Source organism: Idiotropiscis lumnitzeri, chromosome 16 (assembly GCF_059441095.1).
Source record: "Idiotropiscis lumnitzeri isolate Australia: NSW breed Sydney's pygmy pipehorse chromosome 16, RoL_Ilum_1.0, whole genome shotgun sequence".
Lineage (NCBI taxonomy): Eukaryota > Metazoa > Chordata > Actinopteri > Syngnathiformes > Syngnathidae > Idiotropiscis > Idiotropiscis lumnitzeri.
The window spans coordinates 12,046,460-12,071,139 of NC_142406.1; the positions used below are offsets into that span (position 1 = coordinate 12,046,460).

At 42.8% G+C, this 24,680-nt stretch overlaps 2 protein-coding genes and 1 long non-coding RNA gene across 4 annotated transcripts in view; 2 read left to right on the forward strand and 1 right to left on the reverse strand.

Annotated features, from left to right (window-relative positions):
* Window positions 1-2,264: 2,264 nt before the first annotated feature.
* LOC148321459 (uncharacterized) lies at window positions 2,265-23,632 on the reverse strand. The gene is made up of 3 exons (XR_015847016.1): window positions 23,355-23,632; window positions 2,400-2,533; window positions 2,265-2,321 (listed from the first exon to the last, which is right to left on the reverse strand). It is a non-coding gene; the product is annotated as an uncharacterized LOC148321459 (long non-coding RNA).
* Window positions 3,227-5,093, forward strand: LOC148321460 (uncharacterized). The gene is made up of 2 exons (XM_088319535.1): window positions 3,227-3,263; window positions 3,940-5,093. Exons 1-2 carry the CDS (start codon window positions 3,231-3,233, stop codon window positions 4,693-4,695), a joined length of 789 nt encoding a protein of 262 aa, XP_088175661.1. The 5' UTR covers window positions 3,227-3,230; the 3' UTR covers window positions 4,696-5,093.
* The window catches only part of col22a1 (collagen, type XXII, alpha 1), a 31,460-nt gene continuing 14,684 nt past the window's right edge, over window positions 7,905-24,680 (forward strand). The window contains exons 1-17 of one of the 2 annotated variants that reach the window (XM_088319467.1): window positions 7,905-8,063; window positions 9,998-10,117; window positions 10,187-10,753; window positions 12,735-12,815; window positions 17,268-17,379; window positions 18,407-18,530; window positions 19,273-19,548; window positions 19,620-19,700; window positions 20,425-20,541; window positions 20,627-20,671; window positions 20,752-20,814; window positions 20,959-20,997; window positions 22,401-22,454; window positions 22,558-22,611; window positions 22,696-22,749; window positions 23,086-23,139; window positions 23,216-23,260. In XM_088319467.1, coding sequence (XP_088175593.1) covers window positions 10,027-10,117; window positions 10,187-10,753; window positions 12,735-12,815; window positions 17,268-17,379; window positions 18,407-18,530; window positions 19,273-19,548; window positions 19,620-19,700; window positions 20,425-20,541; window positions 20,627-20,671; window positions 20,752-20,814; window positions 20,959-20,997; window positions 22,401-22,454; window positions 22,558-22,611; window positions 22,696-22,749; window positions 23,086-23,139; window positions 23,216-23,260 — 1,857 coding nt within the window. In that variant the 5' untranslated portion in view covers window positions 7,905-8,063; window positions 9,998-10,026. The remainder of the gene's footprint in view (window positions 8,064-9,997; window positions 10,118-10,186; window positions 10,754-12,734; window positions 12,816-17,267; window positions 17,380-18,406; window positions 18,531-19,272; window positions 19,549-19,619; window positions 19,701-20,424; window positions 20,542-20,626; window positions 20,672-20,751; window positions 20,815-20,958; window positions 20,998-22,400; window positions 22,455-22,557; window positions 22,612-22,695; window positions 22,750-23,085; window positions 23,140-23,215; window positions 23,261-24,680) is intronic. The other variant, XR_015847015.1, reaches the window with a different exon arrangement.

Below are 24,680 nucleotides of genomic sequence, written 5' to 3' on the forward strand. Positions count from 1 at the left end.
GATCGTTTGGGTTTTTGTACGAAGAGGCTACTTCTATTTGGATTAAATGTCTAATTATCATTTGTCGGTTTACCACATCATCCTTTTTTTTCATTTTGCGTTTCAAAAAGATCTGCTTTACCTTCGACACATTTCTAATGTCCCACCTGGTCAAACTCGCCAAGAACGTTTGCTCTCAGGTTTGAACCAATCGCCTCGATTTAGTTGTTTTGCGTTGCTCCCTTTTTAGAAACGACACAATGTACATACCTTTCCTTTAAAAATATTCTGCGACGTTTTCCAAGAAAGACTAATGAGGTGCATCATCTCGCCAGGCCGGCTCTCCTTTGTAGATATTTCAGACCATTCAGGCCTGTTTTTAAAGCCCAATCTGCCTTTTCTCTCTCTCACAGCTGGTCTTGGAACGCATGGTGAAAGCATTTCAACTGTATATTGTTTGGACACCGATTCTAGCTTTTCATAAGACGCACAAGATTTAAAGCTCTCCCCCCCTCTCCCGTTCCTTTATTCAAGTTATAGCCGATGGAAAACCGTATTTATTAGTTAAAAAAAAAATAAAAAAATCCGTGTCCATCTTGCCTTGGCTCCTCGAATGGGAAAAGAGCGACACCGTCGTTCTACTTGGGTGAGAGGAAATGTACGCAGGCAAGGCAACGATGTGTGAGATAAAGATTGTTTCGTTCTGGGAACACGACCGGCTTATATGTTTGTATCAAGCTTTGGAATAAATCCAGAAAAAATAAGGAGGCATGTGTATTATTTATTTATTTATTTTTTTACACGTGCGTATAGACGTGCCTTGGGCATATTTCCACACTTTTAACTGATTACAGTAAAATCCCGTTAAAATCGGGACTGATTTTAAAATAGTCAGATTAATTTCGTAACATCTCGTGGCCGTTCTCTGCAGACAAACCGCAAAGCTCGGAAGTTTTTTGTTCACGATTACGGCGATCGGCAAAAATGCATTGTTCAAAACATTGTTGGTTAAAGGCACCGTCAAATCATTTTTCCGTTCCTCATTTTTTTTAAAAATAATTTGATCTTTTTTTCCCAGTTTGACCATTATATTCCTTTTTATACCAAGGTCAATGGATCCAAAATGGAAATTTCCAAACTGTGTGGGAAGTTTACAAGGAAAAAAATTATTTGTTCATGGTGACCTAAATGTCGGATGAATTTTCAAACCCCCCGCCCCGGCCCACTCCCCATCCACCACATGCGTACATATGACTCTGATTCGCCTGCTGCCGCCCCGTGCCACATGCTACACTTATGGCCCTCGACAGATGGCGTGCACACACTCACACGCTCACACACCGTCGCTGGCATAAGGCTGGTTGTGTTTCCACCCTAAACATTGCAAAGCTGAGAAAAAATCGTCTTGGTTTGCATGTGGCGGCGTTGTCCATTCCTCTGTTAGGAACGCCTTTGATACGTTCCATAAGCGCTCTTTGTGTTGCGTCCTCTCTGTGATTGAACAAATCAAGTGTACCGTATTCCCTATAACAGGAGTCTTGTATGCGGTTACAACAGTCACGTCTCGAGTCAACAGTGGCAGAAGAGAAAGCTGAAGGTAAACCAACCTTCGACGTTGTTTATTTGAAAAAATATATATATTTTTTTGTTCTTTTAAAAAGGTGTGTGCATGATTCGGTGCGGGTGACTCACTGGGTGACGTGGCACAGCTGGGTGAAGCCATAGCACACTTTAATAATAAAACCAACAAATGCTGAGCTTTTGAAAGCCTTTTGTCGTCTTCTGTCACGGCTGCGACACTGGAGACTCGCCGTTTTCATTTCGGTTCATCGAGCTTTCCTCTGATGCCTCACTTTGTCTGCCTCGGTGCAGCTGCCGTACCAGGCGGAGACCCCGTAAATCAGCAGGCGATCGATTCTTTCGTGAACAGGCAACAAGATACTAGAGAAACAATTTCATTAATCGTTCGAAACAAAAGGGCAGCTTTTTTTTTTTCCTTCTGGTGGCTCCGCACAGCTGTAGTTCAGTAGGTGGTGAAATGAGCGCTGGCTTAAGCTGACGTAATTGCAGCGCGCGGCACGCAAACGTCAGGGCCACACAATAAGAACACAAGCAAAGGGGCGTAAGGGGGACCCTGGAGCTGTAATTTGGCGAACAATACGACCACATAAGTGGCGCCAAGTTGCGTTGGAACAATGATGGAGCTCTGTAATAAGCAGGTGCTAGCATAACACCTGATTTTCTTTCGCCATTATTTGTTTATAAGCAGTAGAAGAGGGTGTTGGTGAAATATTCATGACTTGTCGTGAAGCTCCACCGCTTGTCTGCCACCGGCTCATCCACTGTGGAAAACAAGCGACAGTCAGACTTCCAAATTCAATAAATGTGGGAGTAATGGAGCTAAAATTAAAACCAGCGACCTGCAATGTCATGGTTGCGTGTAAAAACGCTTTCCTGCAGGCAGCGCTCGGTCCAAACAGCAACTTGTATGAATTTCTTTCATTTATGGAGTTGCACGTTGCTGCCAGCCTGGTGAATCTTGTTCATTATCACACTTTGATGAGAAGGAGATCCCAGAAGGAATGAAACAGGAGAGAATCTAATCAATGCATTTCATCAAATGTAATATTGCCTGTAACACTTGAGGCACTTTAGGAAAGAAAGGCAAATTTCTAAATTAGAACCTCCTGAAATAGTTTGATGAAATATACATGAATATAGATGATTCTATTATATACTTTCTTTTTTCTTTTCAATATTTTTCCAATGAGGATTTATTAGTATTTATAATAATGACATATTATCCCCCCTATATATCACTTATTTTTTTTTATTAATAATAACATTGTACCCTCATAAAATGAAAAATCTTTTTCTACTTAGAGTCCTTCAGATCATTTTAGGATTAAAAAAAATATATATTTTTGAAGCGTCGTCCTACTCCCTCACATTTGTGGTCTTTGGCACCATCTAGTGGCAAGACGAAGAAAAAACAACACTCGTAACATTTCAACTGTGTCAGAATGTTCCATTGTTGAAAATAAATTCATTTTAATTAATGCGCTGAAAATGATGACAAAAGAAAAAGGCAGTGAAATGTTGATTTGGCATTTCTTTACTTGGCTTTGTTTAGAAGCCACTTTGACTTCTTAGTGAGCGTAATCTCTGTAATCCCATTAAGGCTGCTTTAATCTATTCGAGCCGAAGCGACATAATTGGTTTGGGCATTCTCGGTTTTCCACAAACAGGACATGACTCAAGAAAAGATCAAGGGAGAGACACCGGTGAGTTTGTTGTTTACTATCTTCAAGAACTGCCAGTATGTCTTTAAAATCGTTTATCGCTGTTTATACCCATGTAATAGACAATAGATAAATGGTAATAATACTTGTGATCTGTTGACATCCATCATCTATGATGAGGTGTTGCAAAACGATTTTACGTGTGCTAAGTGATCAAAGATGCTTTTTGTAAAATGTTATTTTTGTATTTTTTTTTTACAACTACTTATAGAACAATTCAATTTAACATTCGATCTTGTGTCATCTTTTTTTTAATTTATCCATTTATTCTTCAACATATTTCCTATTGTTCCCGTCCGTGGAGTAATTTCTTTTTTTTTTTTTTTCTTTTCCCTTGAGAGTGTTGAATGTAAATAGTGGGAAAATCACATAAAGCTTGGATTACTTGATTATTATTATGATTTATTTATTTATTTTAAATTCCTGAATGTTATGGCAATAGTGTCCCTCAAGAATAAATTCTGAATTAAACCTGAAAGACAGTCAAAATAATTAAGAAAGTGAAAGTAAATTACTCAGCAAGTTAAAAGAAACATGTAAAATTAAATACAAGTAAATAAGAACCGGTAAAAGGAAAAAATAAATCAATAAAAATAAATTAGTGCGAATGTCATTGATGTGTGTGTTGCAACTGACGTGCGATGTTTGTTTTGTTCAGGAAATTCCCAGACCGGAAAAAATGTCGACGGTCCAAGTTAAAAATACCACATTGCATCTGAACGGTCAAAACCTTCGGCTGGCGGCTAAATATGGCCGCCATTCAAAAACACCTGGCCGCCATTTGTCAGCGACACATGGAGAGGAGGCGGCGGGTCAGTTTACGGCGCCCTCGCCGCTGTTGCTCTCGGTGCCGAAATTGCCCGGACCCGAGTACCCGAGCGAGTTCGGCAGAAGACCAACAAGTCGGCCCCGGAAGTTGGCGCCTCTGTCTGATCAAGTGGTGAAGAGCCACAGGCAAAAATTGCAAAGTTTCCAGCGCGAAGCTCAAGCGCCCGCTTCCATGACACGGACGCTAAAAGGTGAAGCGCTCAAAGCCGCCTCGACGTGCCCCCCTAACCCCCCGCAAACGAGACCTTCAAGGCCTCAGCTGACAAGATTGGAGGCCGTGGAGGCGAGCTTGAGCGAACGCCTGGAGGAGTTTCAGTGCCGAGGCACCAGAGCTCATTTAAGCAGCAAACCGGCGCCTCCTGCCAACTCGCGGTGCTCACTTTGCGGCAAGACCCAGCAGCCGGACGGCGGGAGCGGGAGGCGAGTCAGGCTGAGGAGAGAGCAGCACCTGGAAGAGGACCAGGCCGACGCGGCGGAGGAAGGCAAGCTGGAGGTTCGAGGGGCCAGATGCATGCTGGGTAATGCACAGAAAAGCCTGCTGGGGGGACGGAAGAGTCGGGAAGTACCACCACGAGGCTTTCATTGAGGGACAAACTCATGGAATTTCTCTCACTGGATACTAAAAAAAAGAAAGGCCACCATCTGAAACTCGACCCGCACTGCAAATACTGGACATTAAAAAATAAATAAATAAAAAAATACCAAGAACATTTGAGCTGGCAAGATTTTCTTAGAACACATGCAATTAGCAAGCTTCAAAAATGTTCACACCGCTATTTACGCAGGATAGGGACTGAGCTCAGAAGCCACGCCCATTTGTGCTATTGCCTGACTAAATGAAGCTCCTCGCCTACGTTAAACTTAATTCCTTGGCACCAAGTGGCCACTAGATGGCGTATTATTATATTAGCTGCTGTGATATGCAAAGAGAGGTGGCCTCCGGCAACCACCCCCCCCCAAAAAAAAAAAAAAAAACTATTTTCTTCATCAAAAAAATCCCATGTGGAGAGAAGATCCACTTTGTAGATGTGGTAGGATGAAATCTGGCCGGTCAGTCACATGACAGATGGCCTTCTCTCCTCCACCGGTGCATCATGGGAACCTGTTCAGTGCTCTCGGCGCCGGCACCAGACGCTCCTCCAGAACCGAAAGCATCGCTCATCACACGCATCTCCCCGGAATCGTCATCATCATCATCATCATCATCCCACGTCCCTTCTTCTTCGCACCGAGCCTCTCTCAACATCCGCTCTCACTTTCCTTGGCGACAAAGGTGCCGGAAATCGAGTGACTCTGTTATTTGTTGTCTGTCACATTCAAATGTTGACACGATGAGCGTTTTAGTGCCACGTCAGCGCCACCCAAACGGTCCAGGGTTTAAATCTCGGCTCAGGTCCTCCCGTGAGGAGTTCTACCCATGCTTGTGTGGGTTTTCCCCATGCGACTGTACGACTGTAATTATTCGTCGGTGTCAAAATTTGTTTGAGTGGTTGTTTATACAGTCCGCGCTCTGTAATTGGCAAATGACCAGTTGAGGGTGTATCCCGCTTCTGTCCGGCTCATCCGCAAACCAGATGAGGTCAAGAACTTTAGAAGTTATGTCCATTCTTATTTGCCGGACAAATAAACTGGATTATATTGGTTTTCCGCATGACGTCATTCTCAAAATGTGTTTGATGTACTCTTAAGCTTTGAGTTCATTTCACAAAATCTAGTCAAATGAAAGGAAACATGCTGGAACATGTGGTTAGCACATCAAAGGTTCTGGGTTTGAGATCTCAAATTGGGCTTTCCTGTGCCTGAGTTTGAACGTTCTCTCCCCGGCTTCCTCCCACATTCCGAAAAAAAAAAAAAAAAAGACGCATGTTGGGTGTTAATTAAAGACTTTAAATTGGCGGTAGGTGTACGGGAAAACAAGTGTAAGTTTTCATCTGAAACTGGTTTTGCTCAAGGTTTCGTTCCGCAGTTGACAAATAAGAAGGATGTTCATTGTTATACTCAGAGGTGTCAAATCCAGGTCCAGAAAGTCAAAACACTGCCAGAGTTTGGCTTTCGCCACAGGTACCTCTTGAGTGGAAACACCTGTGACAGAAGAAGCACTTGTGACTGAAGTCCAACTGCGGCAGAGTTTTTACTTTCTGGACCTGGATTTGATAACTTTAGTTCCACCCTGCGCTTTTCCTCATTCAAAAGTGCGACCACCGAGCTAACTCCCATTTCCGGAGATGGCCGCACCCAAGAGACGACGCTTCACCTTCCATAAAAAAAAAAAAACATCCCGGAAGGTGAGGTGTGCAAGTTGTCCTTTTTTTTTGGCACATTAAATGTGAATGTTACAGTTTTCATCATCAACATTAACGGATGTTTGTTATCAAGTTAAATCAGAGCAAAATCAATTTCTATAAAGAGCAAGTATTCTGATGTCATCTTTGCCAAATAATCACCGAAATAAGATTTTATTGCAGGAATTACTCTCTTGTGAAGCGACAACAATGAAGTCAGTGGCTGAAGACTTTCTTTTCGTACTCGTTTACTTTGAGGGATGGTACGAAAAATAACATGATAAGCACCATAAAGGTTCTGGGTTGGATTCATGGCTTGACCCCGTCTGTGTGAGGAATAAAAGCAGAGCTGGGCACTTGACCCTTTTTGCCGGTCTTTCCCGGATGCGATCTGAGTACCCTTCCGTCCTCAACCCTTTGTCCTTATTTGAAAAAATTGTTCACCGTTCACCAGTCACCCCCCCCCCCCCCCCGCTCCAGGACCGGACCTTTCCACCCCCGGACGGACTGCCCAGCTCAGATTAAATGTTTGCACATCCCACTAACACAGGCGTGGGCAAACTGCGGCCCGGGGGCCGCATGCGGCCGGTTAAACGTTTTAATCCGGCCCGTCGAACTTGAAAAAAGTTAAATGAATAAACCTTGTTCATGTTTTATTTTGAAAATACTCTGGTTTTTAAAAGACATTGATATCGTTGTCATGCTTTTGTTCACTTTCATTTCAAATTAAATGTATTTTTTTCTCCGATGAGGTGAGGTGACCAAAACACTCCATGCATCTGCTCCTGGTCCGGCCCCCTCTGTCAAATTTTAGAATGCATTGTGACCCGCCAATCAAAAAGTTTTCCCACTGAGACTTGGTTTGTGTAAAAGTCCCTAAATGGCCCAAAGGTGTGACTAGTTTTTGTTGAAATGTGCCCAGTGTTGAAAAATTCCAAAGATGTAAATGTAATAAAAAGAAAAAATGCCGCTTAAAAATAACAGTAAAAAGCGACAGATGTTGCGGTCCGACGCATGTCACCCTGTCAGAGGCACACTGAATTTCCGTAATAGGATCACAGAAGTTCCGAAATCTTTACGGCACGTCGCATGTAATGCTGTTCTGTAATCATTTGGCCAATTTAAACACAGGCCTGCTCCAGAAGCGTGCGGCCTGGCCCAGCAGGAGCAGCCCCGAAAAGGGCGGCTCCACCGTGGCAATGTGGACACTTGTGGTGGCAGGATGGTTTAAAAAAAAAAAAAAAAGTAAGAGAGGCTGTTCAGCTTGAAAGGAAGGGGTAAAATGTAAGAGGGGTGGGGGACCAAAATATCCTGAAAGTTGCGTCTATAATTGGCTCTGCTTTTTATGTGTGAGTGAAACATATGCTATAGAAGCCACCTCGTTTTTACTCCCCCACCCCCCCTCCACCACCAGCACCATGAAACCCAACACCCCTCCCACCACCACTTCACTGTTCCCGCCCACTGCGCGCAGCCATCCTCAAGGTTCTTTCAACCCATCTCACATTTTCAACTGCACACTGGATTTTCACCCGGGATTATTCCACCACATTTTCCGCCCACTTGAGTTCAATTTGAATGAAGATGCTGCGGGGCTGCTGATACGGGGCGGCACGGGCCTGCAGGCAAGGGGTCGCGCTCGCGCCTCCAGTGGAGCTGATTAACAAGGCAGGTAAGAACAAGTCACCTTTTTAACCGTTTTTTGTACAAAACAAATCAAGTGTCTTAAAAATGTTTACAGTACTTCCCTTCTCGTTTCTGTTGGGTTACAAAGATGAAAAAAAATATGTTCTGGTCTCGCATGATGCTTCTGTTATATGCATCTTCTCTTGAATTCCCAAGTCAACCATTGACGGAGTTATAGAGGAAGGGGGGGGGGGCGGCAGGCATCCTAAAACACAGCAACAGGCGCTTGTTGACAGAGACAAAACAGCTTTAAAATATCGCTCGGTTGCTCCCAAGGAAGACAACCGAGACCATGCAAGACTTGAGGGGAAACTTTGGAGAATTACACCAATTTACTCGAGCCGGCGTTCCCAGACAAATTGGTGGTAATTAGTCGCCCAACACACTGAATAGCGCCAGTAGAAACCAAGAGGCCAAAATCGCCTAATGGACCATCAGATAAGACGGTCATTTACGTCCAGTAAATATTGTGTTGCACAAGCGACTTGTTTAGTTGGTGGCCCTCCAACATGCACTCCACCTCCAATTTGTCAGATGTCTTCAACCTCGTACTTGTAAATTATCCCCTCAAAGTCCTCTATTTAGTTTCAGACAAGCAATGATTTTAAGCGAGTCAAACATATTATTGTAAATGTCAAAAAGGCTTCATTTGAGTTTGTTTGTTCCCGGTGATTTTAGCCGCAGAATTGTTATTGTAGCATTTGGAGATTAGCTTAGCAGCTAGATGCTAATTCGTTGGAAAACAAAACGCATAAAAACCAAATACAATACTGACTGGACTAGAAAGTGGTCAATTTGAACAATACGGAGAGCATTGGAATCATTTGTTTTGCTAAAGTCTCCCGATAAAGATTTGATTGTTGGCTCGTATCAACCGCCTAATCACACAAGGTCCACTTTTAACATTCAAACAATGCTCCAGTTCCCAAAAACTGCAACGTTTTCCAATGCGACTACAACAAAATCACGCTCGTTGTTAGCATATTACACGCTAGCTGTTAGCATACTGACTATGGCGCTTATCGAGGTTGTCGGCCATGTTTGTTGTTTACATTTGAGTGGAACGCTCTGAGGCCAAAGTTCAAAAAGAGACATAAGAGGTTAAACAATTAATTGTGAGATTACTGAAATGATTGTTTTAAGAAAACCAGAACGACCCAGTTCCGATCGATTCAATACCCGGAGAATGAAAAGATCTGAATGATTGAAAATATTCCCGGACAAATGATAGAGCTGTGTTTGGGCCTTGGGAAGTGAACACACTTGAGACAATTCATTGGTTGGACTATAAATATTTAAAATAGTAGAATAAATGCAGAAAAAAAAGGTAAGGTAATTAGAACGTTTGACTTGAGTCATCTTTTCCAGTCGTGATGAGACGGTGTTATGGCTAGGACCAGTCACGCATCCGCCGCATCACAACCCCTTGTGTACAATAAAGCCAAACAGGGTTTTGTGTTAAGGTGACACATTGGTGTCATTGCCACACAGGCACAAGACTCGCCAAGTGTATAATCTTCCGTAATGATTCCAAAATGGTTGTCCTCGGAGACCTGCTACGAAGAAAACCGAGAATCACCTCTGTGCGAGTCTAAAAACGGGAAAGTCATATTTTCTTTCTCATGCTTTGGCGGGTGTTTGGATGTAATGAAACTAGTTTGGCACCTTTTCCCAACAATCTTCGGTGAGGCCAGTTTCCTCTGGGAGGCTTGTGTATTTTGGTCTTGGGTATTATTATCCGGAGAATAGAGGGAGCCATTGCCAAAGTTCAAAGCAGACGTTGAGAAATTCAAACTGGACACTGGATTGGAAAAACTGGAAACCGGCTGATTTGCATTACGCAGGACAGGAGACTCCATCAAAAGCAGTTAGATTTTGGTTTCTTTGCTGATCTACTAAAAACTGTTGATGTTTCCGCAGACCAGAAACTTGGATGACAAGCAACCAAGATGGAATTCCGGCTGGGCTTTAGGATCACACTGGTTTCAGTCATTCTGGCCGTGGCTCTTTCTGGGGAGAGAGTGGAAGCGCAGAGGGCAGGTAAGACCATTCGGAGATTAGATTCTGATTCGTTAAGGACTACGTTGATGTGTGTTTTGCTTATGTCAGGTTGCAAAAATGTCCACTATGACCTGGCGTTCATCCTGGATACCTCGTCCAGTGTGGGCAAGGAGAATTTTGAGAAAATCAGGCAATGGGTGGCCAACCTGGTGGAGTCTTTTGACGTCGCCCCAGACAAGACCCGAGTGGCCGTGGTTCGTTACAGTGACCGGCCCACCACGGAGTTCCACCTGGGGAGATACAGAACCTTGGAGGAGGTGAAGCAAGCCGCCAGGAACATACGCTACCTGGGGGGGAATACCATGACTGGGGATGCTATCAGCTACACCACCAATAACATCTTTTTGGAACAAAACGGAGCGAGGCCCGCGGCCAAGGGAATCCAGAAGGTGGCGATCTTGCTCACAGACGGCCGAAGTCAGGATTATGTTCTGGAGCCTTCTAGGGCGGCCGCAGCGGCTGGCATCAGGATGTTTGCGGTGGGCATCGGCGAGGCCCTGAAGGTGGAGCTGGAGGAGATTGCGGCCGAACCAAAGAACGCTCACGTCTTCCACGTGACGGACTTCAACGCCATTGATAAGATCAGGGGCCGACTCAGGAGGAGGTTGTGTGAAAGTAAGTCCGTCATAACTCACTTTGCATTTTCAATATTCGGAAGCCACACCCTCAACGTGCACGTCATCACGTAGGTCGTTAATTGATCAGTAGAGAGAGAGATACTGTGACTATCAAAAGTCTTAACACCCCGGTTGAAATTTCAAAAACCAATCCGCTAGTCATGTGACCTGCAACATGTTCAATTCAATTGGAATTTTTTTGCACTGTTCTTGAGAGGGGAAGTAAAAATAAACGACTGGGATAATATGGTTGCGCAAGTGTGCACACCCTCAAGAAAAGCTTACTAGACCATCTGTACTCTATTTGAATTGATGAAATTCAAATGAATTCTGCCTAGCAACAAGTGCTCAATCTATACTTCTCTGTCTGCTGCATAAATTTTCTTTATTGTTTAGTCCTTTTGTTGGTCAATGAATTGTATAAGATGCAAAGAGTTTTTGGAAGCGCACCAGACAATGAATCGCCCTATAGACTTCCTGGTATGTCGCTTACCTAATGTGTCGGTGCCCTGCTGTTTTTCTGCATATAAATACGCCACAGAGAATGATGGATGCGCTCCACGCCAACACATGAAGATTCCTGCCTAAAATAACCCCACGAGGGAAGAAAATGAGGCCCTTGTTTTAATTCTATAGGGTCGGATTCTGCGGTGTCACTGTAACTTGTCGATGGTGTCACAGCACGTGTTTCTTTGAAAGCGCAGCTATTCATTTCGAAGCATCTGCCCTTTAACCTTGCGTAACCGACCCCTTGGGTGGCGGCATGTTTTTTTTTTTTTTTTAAATGTAGATGACAGCAGGAAGCAAAAAATTTTCCCCTAAAAGTAAGTTTTCCGTAATCTCTTCAATGACCACAAGTGGGCCTGTAAGTATATCAGTGGTGGAGTCGCCGGAGCAGTGCAGGCTATTTTCACTTGGAAAATTACAGCTTTCCTTGTTTTAAGTGTGCCCAGTGCAGCCGCCCTGATATTACTTTCCACTTCTAATCAATAGTTACAACAAGAAAATAATAATTGTATGCGACACAATCAAACACACCCGAATTGAACAAATTGAACAATCCGAAATAATCACATATAAGAAGGGTTGAATTAATCAAAATTTGGCACCACAGACGTTTGGTTGTTGTGCACGTCAACATTTAGCTTCCGCTGATCAAAAAAAAAAAAAAATCCGTCTTAGATATTTTAGCGAGCTTTTTTGCATCGCTACCGTTTTAAATCGCAGCCGGATCCCTAAATTATAGCTTGGAGTCCCACAAGTGCAGGGAGTAGCTTGGTTCTTCGTGTCCGGCGTGCCGAATGTCATGGCATGCTTAAAAAACGGTGACGCACATGCATTGCCCTCTCAAGGGACTCGTGGACTTCACGAACAATAAAGGCCTGTGATATTATCGAGTCAAAGTATCGTTGAAATGATGAACAATGTCAAATTTCATTAGGAAGGTATACGCCGAATTACACTCGATCAATTAATGTCGTGCGCCAAACTGCAGCTCTGCATACCTTGAGATATTTCTGTGAAGTCCACTTGAAAATTTTGGATCTTCACCCAGCCTTAAACAACCCTTCTGCTCCCACACATGAACACCCGTTTCCCAAACAGCCAGAGGGCAATCGTTTGTGTTCTTGAGTTCACGTGTCAGACCTGCGGGATGGATTTCTCGTGACCGCCCTGCATATTCTCGGTTCGGTCTTTGCAATTTTGCTAATTTATGGATTTTGTATTATTTTTTTTTCTGGGGGAACCTATCCTCTGTTATTCGTTGAAAAGATCACCTAATCACCGATTGATTCTCTGATTGTGCAAATATCTTGCGGCGTCTTTGTACCAAGGAACTATGTTGAAGTAAGAGGAGGATTTTCACAAGTTGGCACCACTGTGTCATTTGTGCTCGCAACAAGGCTGCTTTTTTATTTTATTTTTTTTTTTAATAATAATTGCCTTATCTGCATCCTAATATGTCCTTTTCTCCTCAGATGTCTTATGTCCGAACATGAAGGTGCAACCTGATCGCTTCAAACAAGACAGCACGAGTTACGGCCTTCAGCAAGTTCCAGGTAAGTGCAAAGAACAAACAAAAACAATGTTCTCTTAAAGGTGAAATTATAAACGTTAATAATTATTATAGTTTGATTGAAACGGTATCAATGGCCTAAATATTGCAGTTACGTGTATTAAAATCCACAAGGTCCTCAAATTTACTATTATGCTCACCGGACACTTCATTAGGTACACTTGCAGACTCGAATCAAATCCAATACAAGAACTGTTTTGAAAAATGCGACATTTGATTAATGGTGGTGTGATTTTTGCATGAAGTGATCTCACGTAGCCTGCATTTCAATGAATAGAAAAATTACTCGATATTGGCCCTTTGAGTGCATGTGGGACTTCTAAACGGGTCCTCACTACTTCTGTTTGAAAAAAGATGGTTGGACTGTACGATGAGATTGTTCCCCCCTTTTTCCCAGTAAACCTTTCTCAGAACTCTTGGACAGCATTTCTCCAGAAAGTTTGGATGTCGTTACAAGAGTCTTTCGGGGCGATGCGAGTTCCTGTCTCGATCTCCCACCCACGTACATTGCACAGAGAGAAAAAACAGATGGACAGTTTTTACTTATGCTAACTTTCTGGGATGAAAGGTGCCCAAGTTAGATTTTGCAGTGGAAATCATGTCAATTAGTCTTCACCCTTTCACTATTCTAGTGGCATCCCTAATTTGCATCAAAATCTGGGTGGTCCGAGCACAGTACGCCCTAGTTCGCTATGCTTGACATCACGTAAATCGACTCACTGGTATCCCGGCATAGCATTGGCAGGGAAACTGCAAGATCTCCCCTTGCGGATGATTTAGTCGGCCGTGCGTGTGATATGGATAATAGTGAATCTGTGTGTGACCTTCCCACACGGTGGCGCTATTAAAATATTAATAATTCAAATTTTTTTAAGTGCAGAATTTGTCAGCCTGGACCTCGATCAAATACACCACATGCGGCACGAGTTATCTACCACATTCACCAACACGATGTGCCAGTTTTTCACTGCAAGTGCGGAAAATTTCTGTTATTACCGTTTAACTAACTGGTAATAGCGGACGTGGCAGCAGCACGACCTCTGTAGACCCGAGTGCATCGCTGGCAGAGGAGCTTAACTGCTTCTTCGCTCGCTTTGACTCGCCCCAACCGTCACACCCCCGCACTTCAAGCTCCAACTCCCCCCCACTCATCGTAGAGGAACACGATGTGAGGCGCGCGCTCCTGGCGGTCAACCCCAGGAAAGCTACTGGACCCGACGGAATACCAGGCAAGGTCCTCAGAGCATGTGCCCACCAACTGTCACATGTTTTCTGCAGGATCTTCAACCGCTCCCTGGCTCAGGCAGTCATCCCCTCCTGCTTGAAAACTTCCACCATTATTCCTGTCCCCAAAAAGTCACCAGCCGTCCACCTGAATGACTACCGTCCTGTTGCTCTCACACCAGTCATTATGAAGTGCTTCGAGAGGCTGGTTCTCCAGCACATCAGGGACTGCCTTCCTCCCACTCTGGACCCCTACCAGTTTGCATACCGGGCTAACAGATCCACTGAGGACGCCATCGACACTGCTCTGCATGTTGTGCTGGGCCACCTGGAACGACAGCAGAGCTATGCAAGGATGCTCTTTGTGGACTACAGCTCGGCATTCAACACGATCATCCCAGACATCCTCGTCGCCAAACTGGACACTCTCGGCCTCCCTGCCCTCACACGCATCTGGATTAAGGACTTTCTGACCAACAGACCCCAGACTGTGTTGCTCGGCCCCTACACGTCCTCCACCCTCATGCTGAGCACCGGTTCCCCCCAAGGATGCGTGCTGAGCCCTCTCCTGTACGCCCTCTACACCTACGACTGCAGCCCGGCCCACGGCAACAACACCATCGTCAAGTTTGCTGACGACACGACAGTGGTCGGTCTGATCTCGGAAGGTGACGAGACAGCCTACAGAGAGGAGGTAAAGAGACTGACAACTTGGTGCAAGGACAACAGACTGCACCTTAACTCTGCTAAAACAAAGGAGATTGTCGTCGACTTCAGGAGGAACAAGACGCTGCCGCCCCCCCTCTGCATCGAAGGCGTGTGTGTGGAGAGGGTCCACACGTTCAAGTTCCTGGGAGTACAGATCTCCGATGACCTTTCTTGGAGTCACAACACCACAGCAGTGGTAAAGAAGGTCCGCCAACGTCTGCACTTCCTGAGAGTCCTCAGGAAATTCAACCTGGACAGGAAGCTGCTGCTGGCCTTCTACCACTCGTCCATCGAGAGCCTGCTGACGTACTGTGTCTCCACCTGGTACAGCGGCTGCACTGAGGCGGACAGAGTGAGGCTCCAGAGGACAGTCAAAACAGCGCAAAGGATTATTGGCTGCCCTCTCCCCCCACTGTCGGACATCTACACCGCCCGGTGCCTCAGAAGGGCTCTCAACATCGTCAATGACAATACCCACCCAAACTCACACCTGTTCGACCTGTTGCCCTCTGGCAGGCGCTACAGATGCATCAAATCAAGGACCAATAGACTGAGAAACAGTTTCTTTCCGAGAGCCATCTCCATACTGAACTCTCACACACACACGAGACCACCCTAACCTCGCAAAACAGCATTGTGATGTGTTTCTATATGCCCTATTCAGTACTGAATTCCATTGCACTGTCTTCTTTATTTATCTAATTTATATATTTGTCTGTATTATTGTTGTATTGCACTGGAGAGGGGAGCCCTCTAATCTCGTTGCACACTTGAGTACAATGACAATAAAGGGATTTCTATCTTTCTATCTATCTATTGATTGTGTAGTGTTTCACTTGCCTGACTTCTGCGCAAATTTTTTCAGTTCCCACTCAGGGCTGGTTTGAAATGTCAATGGTTGTCTGTCTCAGTCTTTGTGCCCTGTGGTTGACCAGTCCACAATGCAGTCTGCCCAAAAGCCCAAAGTCACTCGCTACCCTGAATAGAACAAGCGTGATAAAAAGTAGATGGATGACTGCTTGCTGCTCTTACCAACATTCCAATCTACCCCCCTGTAAGAAAAAATGCCCTGCACTTCAAATCTGAGCAACCTCGCTCAGATTTTCTAGCACAAACTTTAGATGAGTTCCCCGGGAAGCAGGAGGACGAAGGCGTAACGTCACAGCGACTTATCAGGTCACCAAGACAACTCGCGGTTTATTCCGGATTTGTATTCGCCATGGGACGTCTGGTCGGATCCAGCCGTCTGAACATGCTGCGCAAATATTCAACATCTGCTCCCATCAAATGAACATCGTCGCGTCTAACCGCCCGTGAACTCAAGCGGCATTTCCCGCAGATTCCCCTCACCCCACCCCATTACAACCCTCACACAAATGGTCGTTTTCGTAGCCGTCCAAAATAACTTTCTGACTTGATTATACAGCACGCACCGCCAGTCTAAATTACAACTCTGCGCAACGATGGCCTCCAAGCAACCACACAGAGGCGGCGTGGTGTGCGAGTGTGCACAATGCAAGCCGGTGACCCGGGAGCAGGCAAGCCGGCTATGCATGAGCGGCGATCTGTGCCTAAATAAATTGTAATGAGGTCAAATCCAACAGCTTGAAACGTTTATCATGTTTGTATTTTGTCAAACCAAGGGCAACAGCTGTCAAGCAAAAGTGGGAGGAAATTGAACACAAACTTATTATACGCTCATCAAATGAATGATGCAACTATTATTTTACATAAACATGGACGGACTCAGCAAACGTAATGCTATATTGTGTTGCTGCACCGTTGGTTTTCAGGTAGCCGTTCCTCAAATTATTAACAGCGCCTCATATGATATCCATTAGCCTGTCAATAGCTTTTCCCGTTACGTGTTAGCATTTAGCTAATTTGACTGACTTTAGCCAAATTTACAATTGTTTTAAATAATGTGTAACTCTCTTTGTTTAATTTTTACTTTGAAGGTGATTTGTCTTAGATACTCGTTTTTAATTTTTTTTAATTTCTATTTTATTTTATTTTATTTTTTCATTTTATTTTTTTATTTTATTTTATTTTTTCATTTTATTTTTTTATTTTATTTAATTTTATTTTATTTTTTCCATTTAGACTATGCCCTGAAATCCTCCACTAACACTCTTGTCATTTTGTTCCGAGGTATTCGTTCAAAAATAACTTATTTATTTCCAATTAATGTATACTAACGTGAACGTTTCCAAAATGACTGCCAGGTCAAGCTGGTCGCGGCCGTCGCCATAGCTGCGGCGTTTGTTTATTGTATAAGGGAGTGTTCACTTTACGCCGCACGAATATATGGTCTGTGGTGGCGCCACTTCAAACGCCAAACATGCGCACACGTGCACTTTAAGACTCCCATTTGGGAAGCGTACCAGTGATAGTGACTTGTTTTTTCCCCTCGGTATATCACACAAGCCAATATTTGACACTGTCCGTATAAATCCTTACGTGACCTCAATGCCGGAGTGACGTATGTGCGCTTCTCATGCAGGCTTCGACCTGATGGAGTACTTCAGCGTCAGAGATATTCTGGGCACCAGACTTGACGAGGGTCAGAGTGCGTACGTTCGGCTTGGCACCATGCCGATCGTACAGCAGACGGAGTAAGTAGCCCAATTGAGCAAAAAGTCGGCCATTTTGATTTGAAGGAGAACTTGGTGTATGTTCAGCATCGTATACGTACTTCTTCAATATAATCCAAAAAAGGGGGGGGGGTCACATGAATAGCTTTATTTGTCGCATACATACTGTATGTAGATCAGGGGTGGGCAAACTTTTTGATGGGCGGACCACAATGGGTTCGAAAATTTGACAGAGGGGCCGAACCAGGAAGAGATGGATGGAGTGTTTTGGTAACCTCACCTCATCGGAGAAAATAAAAATACATTTAATTTTTAAATGAAAGTGAACAAAAGCATTACAACAAAATATGTCTTTGAAAAACCACAATATTTAGAAAATAAAACATTAATAAGATTTATTCATTTGATTTTTTTTAAAGTTCAGCGGGCCGGATTAAAACATCTAACGGGCCGCATGTGGCCCCCGGGCCGTAGTTTGCCCACCACTACTGCAGATACTCGTAACCGAGCAGTGAAATGAGCCTTGGAACCGTGCCTAATTCAATTTATTTAAAAATGGTAATTGCAGAAAGGATGCAAAGCGGCTGCAACCAAACTGTCTAAATGTTAAAAGTAAATGAATTCGAGGCGTAATTAGTCGACGGTAAAAAAAAAAAAAAAAAAGAGAAAAGAAAGTTTTTGAAAGCTCATTTGGCTCAAGGCTTTTTCTCTGTGATTTATACACTTTATATTTAAATAAGGTACTTGTGATGCTAATGAATTCAAAATGCAAACGATTTATTCCTGCTGGGTTTTGGTTTAAACAAGTTGGCCTTTTAATCCAAAACGTCGAACACGTCTATGTCAAGTGATATGCTGCAAAGAAAATCTTCTGACCGTGCAAGTTTAGCATACTGTAGATGCATTTGATTAATCTGTCTGGGATCTATTGTTGCTTGTGACATACACGTAGTTTAGAAATAAAAAATGTACGCAAATAGGATCCAATGAACTTGGCTCCATTGCATTTTGGAAAACCGACAATGTGATTAGTGCTTTCTTTCCATAGAGACGTGTTCCCTCAGGGGCTGCCGGATGAATACGCTTTTGTGACAACGTTCAAATTCAGGAAAACCTCAAGACGAGAAGATTGGTACCTCTGGCAAATTTTTGACAAATATGGAATCCCGCAGGTGGGTCAGCAAACCCCGAAATGCAATAAATGGTTCTATTTTTAGTTTTTCTGTGATTTTTTTTATTTTTTTTTGGCAATGATGAGGTCAACTCAGGTTAGGATCAGCTCGCTTAAGCTCTCACATGAGTCTCTTTAATGATTATTATTAATAATCTTAATAATAATAAAAAGGTGGTTACATGGTTTTCACGTCAAAGAAAAAAATATATATTAAATGATGAAACAAAATTTCCTTAATGCAATTCACATAGTGATAATTATATCTCTTAAATTCAGTTAATTTTCTTGGTTTACTATTTTAAAATGTTTGAATTAATGTACTTGTTAATGCCTTTTTATTTATTTATTTTTATTTATTTATTTGTGCTTTTTTCCATTGCTCTAATATATGAATTATAAACAACACATACGTATTTAAATTAAATTAAAAAAATTTATTTAAAAGATTTGAAGGTGTTAACAATTTTTTATTATTTATTAATTAACAGGAATATCATTTGTATAATTTTTTATAATTTTATAATGTAATTAAGAATGTCGCAATTTTAAATTCCATGAAAACTTTAATGCAGTTGTTTATTTACATTGTATAAGTTAATTACTGATGGAATAAATACAATGACATTTAATAAAGTAAAAAAATATATATATTTAGGTTGCTCACAGTATCGATAGAATCATTCAATTGATTGTTCATCAATGATCTTGCCGTCGACACACTCCTCCATCTTTCCTGCCAGGTGTCCATCAGGCTCGACGGTGAGAACAAGGCGGTAGAATACAACGCCGTGGGCTTAACCAAAGACGCCGTCCGAGCTGTGTTCAGAAACTCCGAAGTGGACAACCTGTTCGACCGCAACTGGCACAAAATAGCCCTGAGCGTGGAGGCCAAGAGCGTGTCTCTCTACCTGGACTGTAAACACATCCAGACGCTGCCCATTGGCGACCGGGAGGACATCGATATCCACGGAAAGACGGTCATTGGGAAGAGATTATACGACAGCGTGCCCATCGATGTGAGTGTGGCTGCCGTCTCATCAATCTTAACAGTCGGCAGCGTCGCTCACGTGTCTTTTTGACCGCACAGTTTGACCTCCAGAGGATGGTTATTTACTGCGACTCCAAACATGCCGAGCTGGAAACCTGCTGCGATTTACCCAATGGGCCCGTGAGTACACATCAGTGAAATTTCTTGGGCATTTTAAAACAATTATTGGACTTTTTTTTTTTTTTTTTTGAGGATGCGCTGGTTAGTGTGGGTTGGAGTGAAATATTGCATAATATCATGACATGCAATTCCCTCGACAACCACAAGCTCATATTTTCTAACCAAGCTTCTCCAGTTTGAATGCTGATCCCAGGATGACCTTTTTGCACGTCCCGGAGGGATTTTTTTTTTGCCATCTATTTCTATATCATTTCATCCGTTTTTATTTTATATATAGCCGGGTTGCGGTAAGCTTGAGTGTATCCCAGCTGACTTTGGGGAAGAAGCATTGTAGCTTGGACTTATCCGTTCCGTTGGCCATGGCTTGCCAATTCACATTGAAGGAAGTGTTTCAAAATGGCCGACTGGCAAGATAATTTTCTGTCCCTAACTCCAGTTCAGTGCCAGTTTTAGAAGATTTTTGGCCATCACACGCCTCATCATCCCAATGAGACAGAATTTTTTTTAAATTTAAAAAAATAATTTTTTTTTTTTTTTTTTTGTCCGTCAGCAATTTTGCAACGTCAATTTTTGAGCCATTGTCCATAGGTGGATGATTGTTTGTCCAAGGAGTTTGTCGAGCAACCAGTCAGGTCTTCCCCAAAGTCAGCCCAAATGAGGTGAAATCAAGTAGAAAATGGATAAATAAATAAATAAATAAATAAATAAATGCATCTGATTCTAGTGCCCAAAGAAAGTTGTGACGGAGGCTCCTCCCATCGCCATCCCCACTCCGACACCCACAACAGTGGAGCAGCAGAGGGGCCCCCAAGCCAATTGCTCCTGCCCTGCAGGCGACAAGGTGAACGACTTCTTTCCTTCCGTTCTTTCCTCCTGATATATATTCCCGCAACGCCTTTTCTTTAATGGCTTTTGGTTCCTCGCAGGGAGAGGCTGGTGCACCTGGCCGTGCAGGTCTCAAGGGTGAAAAGGTCTTCTACCGCTATCTTTTTTGCTGGCGTTTGTTAAACACGTTCATGGGGTTGTTTCACTGTGCCGACTACTTTTACAGGGTGAAGCCGGCCTTCGAGGTGCCACCGGTCTGTCAGGCCTCAGAGGAGAAAAGGGAGAAAGTGTATGGAAAAACTCAAACGTAGTTTAATGAATTAATTCAAAATCAACGCACAAGTCATTTCAGGCCGCATGCTTTTCTTTCTGTCTCTTCTGGCTTTCTGCCAGCCTCGATAATAATTAATCCTTGTTGATTAATTATTTGCAGGGCAAAGTCATCTCTGTTAGAGGTGATAGAGGTGAGAAGGTAAGTAAACCTGTCGCTAATGGCGCTGCATGGACCTTAATACGTTGTGACGTTTGTGTACGAGCATGCGCGTCATTTACTGCATTTTGCTAAACCTTTACTACTTTGTCTTGTTCTCTCACTTTATATTTTATATATATATATATATATATATATATAATTGCATTTATTTTATTATTCTTTTTTATTTATTTTTTTTGTTCATATTTTCATGTGCAAACTACGGCCCGGGGGCCACATGCGGCCCATTAAACGTTTTAATCCGGCCCGCCGAACTTGAAAAAAATTCATTAAATAATATAAATAAAATTTTTCATTTGATAAATACTGTGGGTTTTTTTCAAAGACATATATATATATACATATATATATATATATATATATATATATATATATATTTGTCATGCTTTTATTCACTTTCATTTAAATGCATTTTATTTTCTATGATGAGGTGAGGTTTTCAAAAGACTGGTCCAGCCCCTCTGTCAAATTTTAGAACCCATTGTGGCCGCCAATCAAAAAAAAAAAAAATTGCCCACTCCTGATATACATTTATATATATATATATATATATATATATATGATCATGTACATTTTTGCATGCTTACTTTTAATTTTCTGATAGGGGGGGTTTCCTTGTATAGCTGGATGCATGCAATTTCTTGCTTCAACAGCATAAAATTGTGACATAAACCAGCACGCTCTGCAGTCTAAGAATGCAGCAATTTTGGTCATTGACTTGCATGTGAAAGTGAATTCATCCCGCTTTTCCTTGCCTCTAATTGCACCTTTCAGTGACTCACTCACAAGGGGCAATTCCCCCCGCGATGCAATGTTGTTTTAAGTCCCGTCACTTGTGAGCAGAGACGGTCTTTCTCCTAATCTGGGATGAAAGAAATGACGTGTGTTCAAATTATAAACATACGCCTCTGGTAGAAGTACTGCATGTGACATGTTCAATTGGTTTTGAATATATCACTCACCGTGTAATTTTAAAGCCATTACTTTAAGAGCTTTTTCTCCTGAACCATCTCGGTACTTGCTATGATATGGTCATTGCTGCAGAACATACCCCGAAGGACCTCTTTGAAATGATCCTATCCTCAGCAGGCTCCAATAAATCATCCCAAAACTGAGTTTAGACACAAATGTTTCTCCAAAATTTTATGAGCAATCCTAAAGATTCGATCGGCGGGCACGTGTGTTCCAATTTTTTTTTTTGCAATATGCTTGATCAAATGGTTGTCACAGTTTTGTCCGTGTGTCTCTAACCCTTTTGTGTCCCGTAACCTAACCGACTAAACGTTCTTTCGTGGCGCTAACAGGTTGTGACATCACGCCGTCGCCACCCTGCATGCTCGAGTGTCGCCCCCTCGTAAATAACGATTACTTTATCTGAACAGGGCGATCGAGGCAGCATAGGGCTCACAGGTGCCCCCGGACAAAGAGGAGAGAAGGTCTGGCATTCCTGAAGCGGGACTCTCAGCGGATTTTTGCTTTCTGAATCCGAAACGGTTCGCCAACCGGTCCTGACTTTGTGTTTTTTAAATGCGCCGACAGGGAGTCAGCGGTATTCCCGGTTTCGACGGGCTATCTGGAGAAAAAGGCGAAAAAGTAAATATTGGTTGTGTGAAATTGTTTTGAGGATGAAATGAAATCTGATTTTTTTCTTTTTTTTTTTAATCATTGTTTTGATAGGGAGAGGCTGGGCAGACTGGCAATCCAGGACTTCCTGGTCTGATTGGCGAAAAGGTGGGTGAATTTCCTTTTTTTTTTTTTTTTTATTATTATTATTTTTTTTTAAACAAGTCGTCTTTTGCTAAAATCCTTCAAATTGCTGTTTTCTTTTTTTTTTTTTTGTATGACTTTGGCACCATCTGGTGGTACCTCAGTGCCACAGAAACAATTAGAAGTGAGCTGAGGAGCTTCATTTCGTCAAAATGAATTCTTTGCCTCCATCTAGTGGCATTCTTTGGCAATTACACATCATTTTAGAGCATCAAATCCTCAAGTCGTGTCGAGTTTATATGTCAATCATGTTGATTCTAAAACTGCTACGTCATCGTCATGTGTTGCGGCACAATTTAGGGCGTTCAAGGCGATGCAGGCTACCCGGGAACATCGGGACCAAAAGGTGTCAATGTGAGTGTCAATGTCTTAATCATCAACATCCTAATTTTCTGAAAAATAACCAGAACAGTTTGTTGTTTTCTCGTAGGGCGACGAGGGGAAAAAAGGAGAAAGAGGATTAACTGGACCAAGCGTGAGTGATGCGGAGTTTGGAATTATTTTCCAAATTAACTACATTGTAATATTAATGATGATTTTTAAAAGAAAGGATCTGCAGCTTTACTTACCTAAAATGTTTTCCCATTTGGCTTCTCACTTCTTCTCTCTATATTTCTTACTCCCAAAATTTGAAATCCTCCCGAAATTTCTGTGGGAACAGGTTCCTCGTCCGCACATGTTTAAACGATGAAGATGTCCGGTCAAACAAGCCCACGTGGTCATGCCTGAGTACTCGTCGTGAGAGAGAGACCATTCCTCTTGGTGAAAGCGCAAACGGAGGGACATCAAATTGCACAAACAGATGTGACTTCTTTGATTCCCTCACCCCGCTTCCCGTCTGCTTCGCATGTGGGGGCTTATTTTGGCTCCGGTGCAGCTCTTTCCCCAAGCCACAGATGCTTTGTTGACGTCTCGAGCTTCCGCGAGTATCTGGAACAGCTCAATCACGACGTCGGGTTCATCACCGTGACGCTCGAAGGGACACGCCCACCTGTCGGTTGCCACTTGATTTTGACCCTTTGCTAGAATAACAATTGGTACAGAAAAACCTTGATGACTTTCTCACGTGGCGACGAGGATCTGGAGCAGGTTGTCGGGCATGCTGAAATCTCATCAAAAGCTGCGCTGTGACATGTTCAGCTTGTTGTTCAAACTGCGAGTCAGCAATTTCCTCAGGGTCAAAAGTGAGGAAGTACTTAAAAGGAAAAGTGATAAAGAGACTTCAAGTCATTGATTTGACCGCTATTCTCTTCTCTCTCTGTGAAATGGCCGCACTCGTGTTTAATTTTTCGTTTTACTGTATTCAAACTAAGCAGTACCAATTAATAGTTTGTTCTATATAATTTTTTTTTTATGCTCCGGCCAGAGCTTGTTCTAATTTAAAAGTATTACTTTGGCACCATCTTGTGGCAGGTTAAGGAATTACTACTTTTTGTTGAAGTGAATTGAGCTACAAGTAGTGCTTTGCCGCCATTACGTGCCATTTTGGTGCGAAAGAACTATGTTAGCAAGTTTAAGAGCTTCATGTAGTGCTTTGGCGCCATTTTGTGGCTTCTTGTGCCGAGTAATTATGTTGAAGTGATTTTTAGAGAATCATGTTGCGCTTTGCCGCCATCTTGTGGCATCTTCGTGCCGAGGCTCTATGTTGAGGAGTTCAATAGTGCTTTGTCACCCTCTGGTGGCAGGTTGAAGAATTGTATGAATTTAGTGAACTTCTGGTTAAATTTCTCGCATGGAGAGATTTGTAGTCAATAAACAATTTTCCGACCAATTACGATTAATTGGATCTCTTCATTGAGTGTTCTTGCAAAAGGCATGAATCATTTTTGCTACGGGTAATTTTTGTGGAAATAAAAAAATAATGAGAATTGCCACGGAACTCTTGCTCATAATTT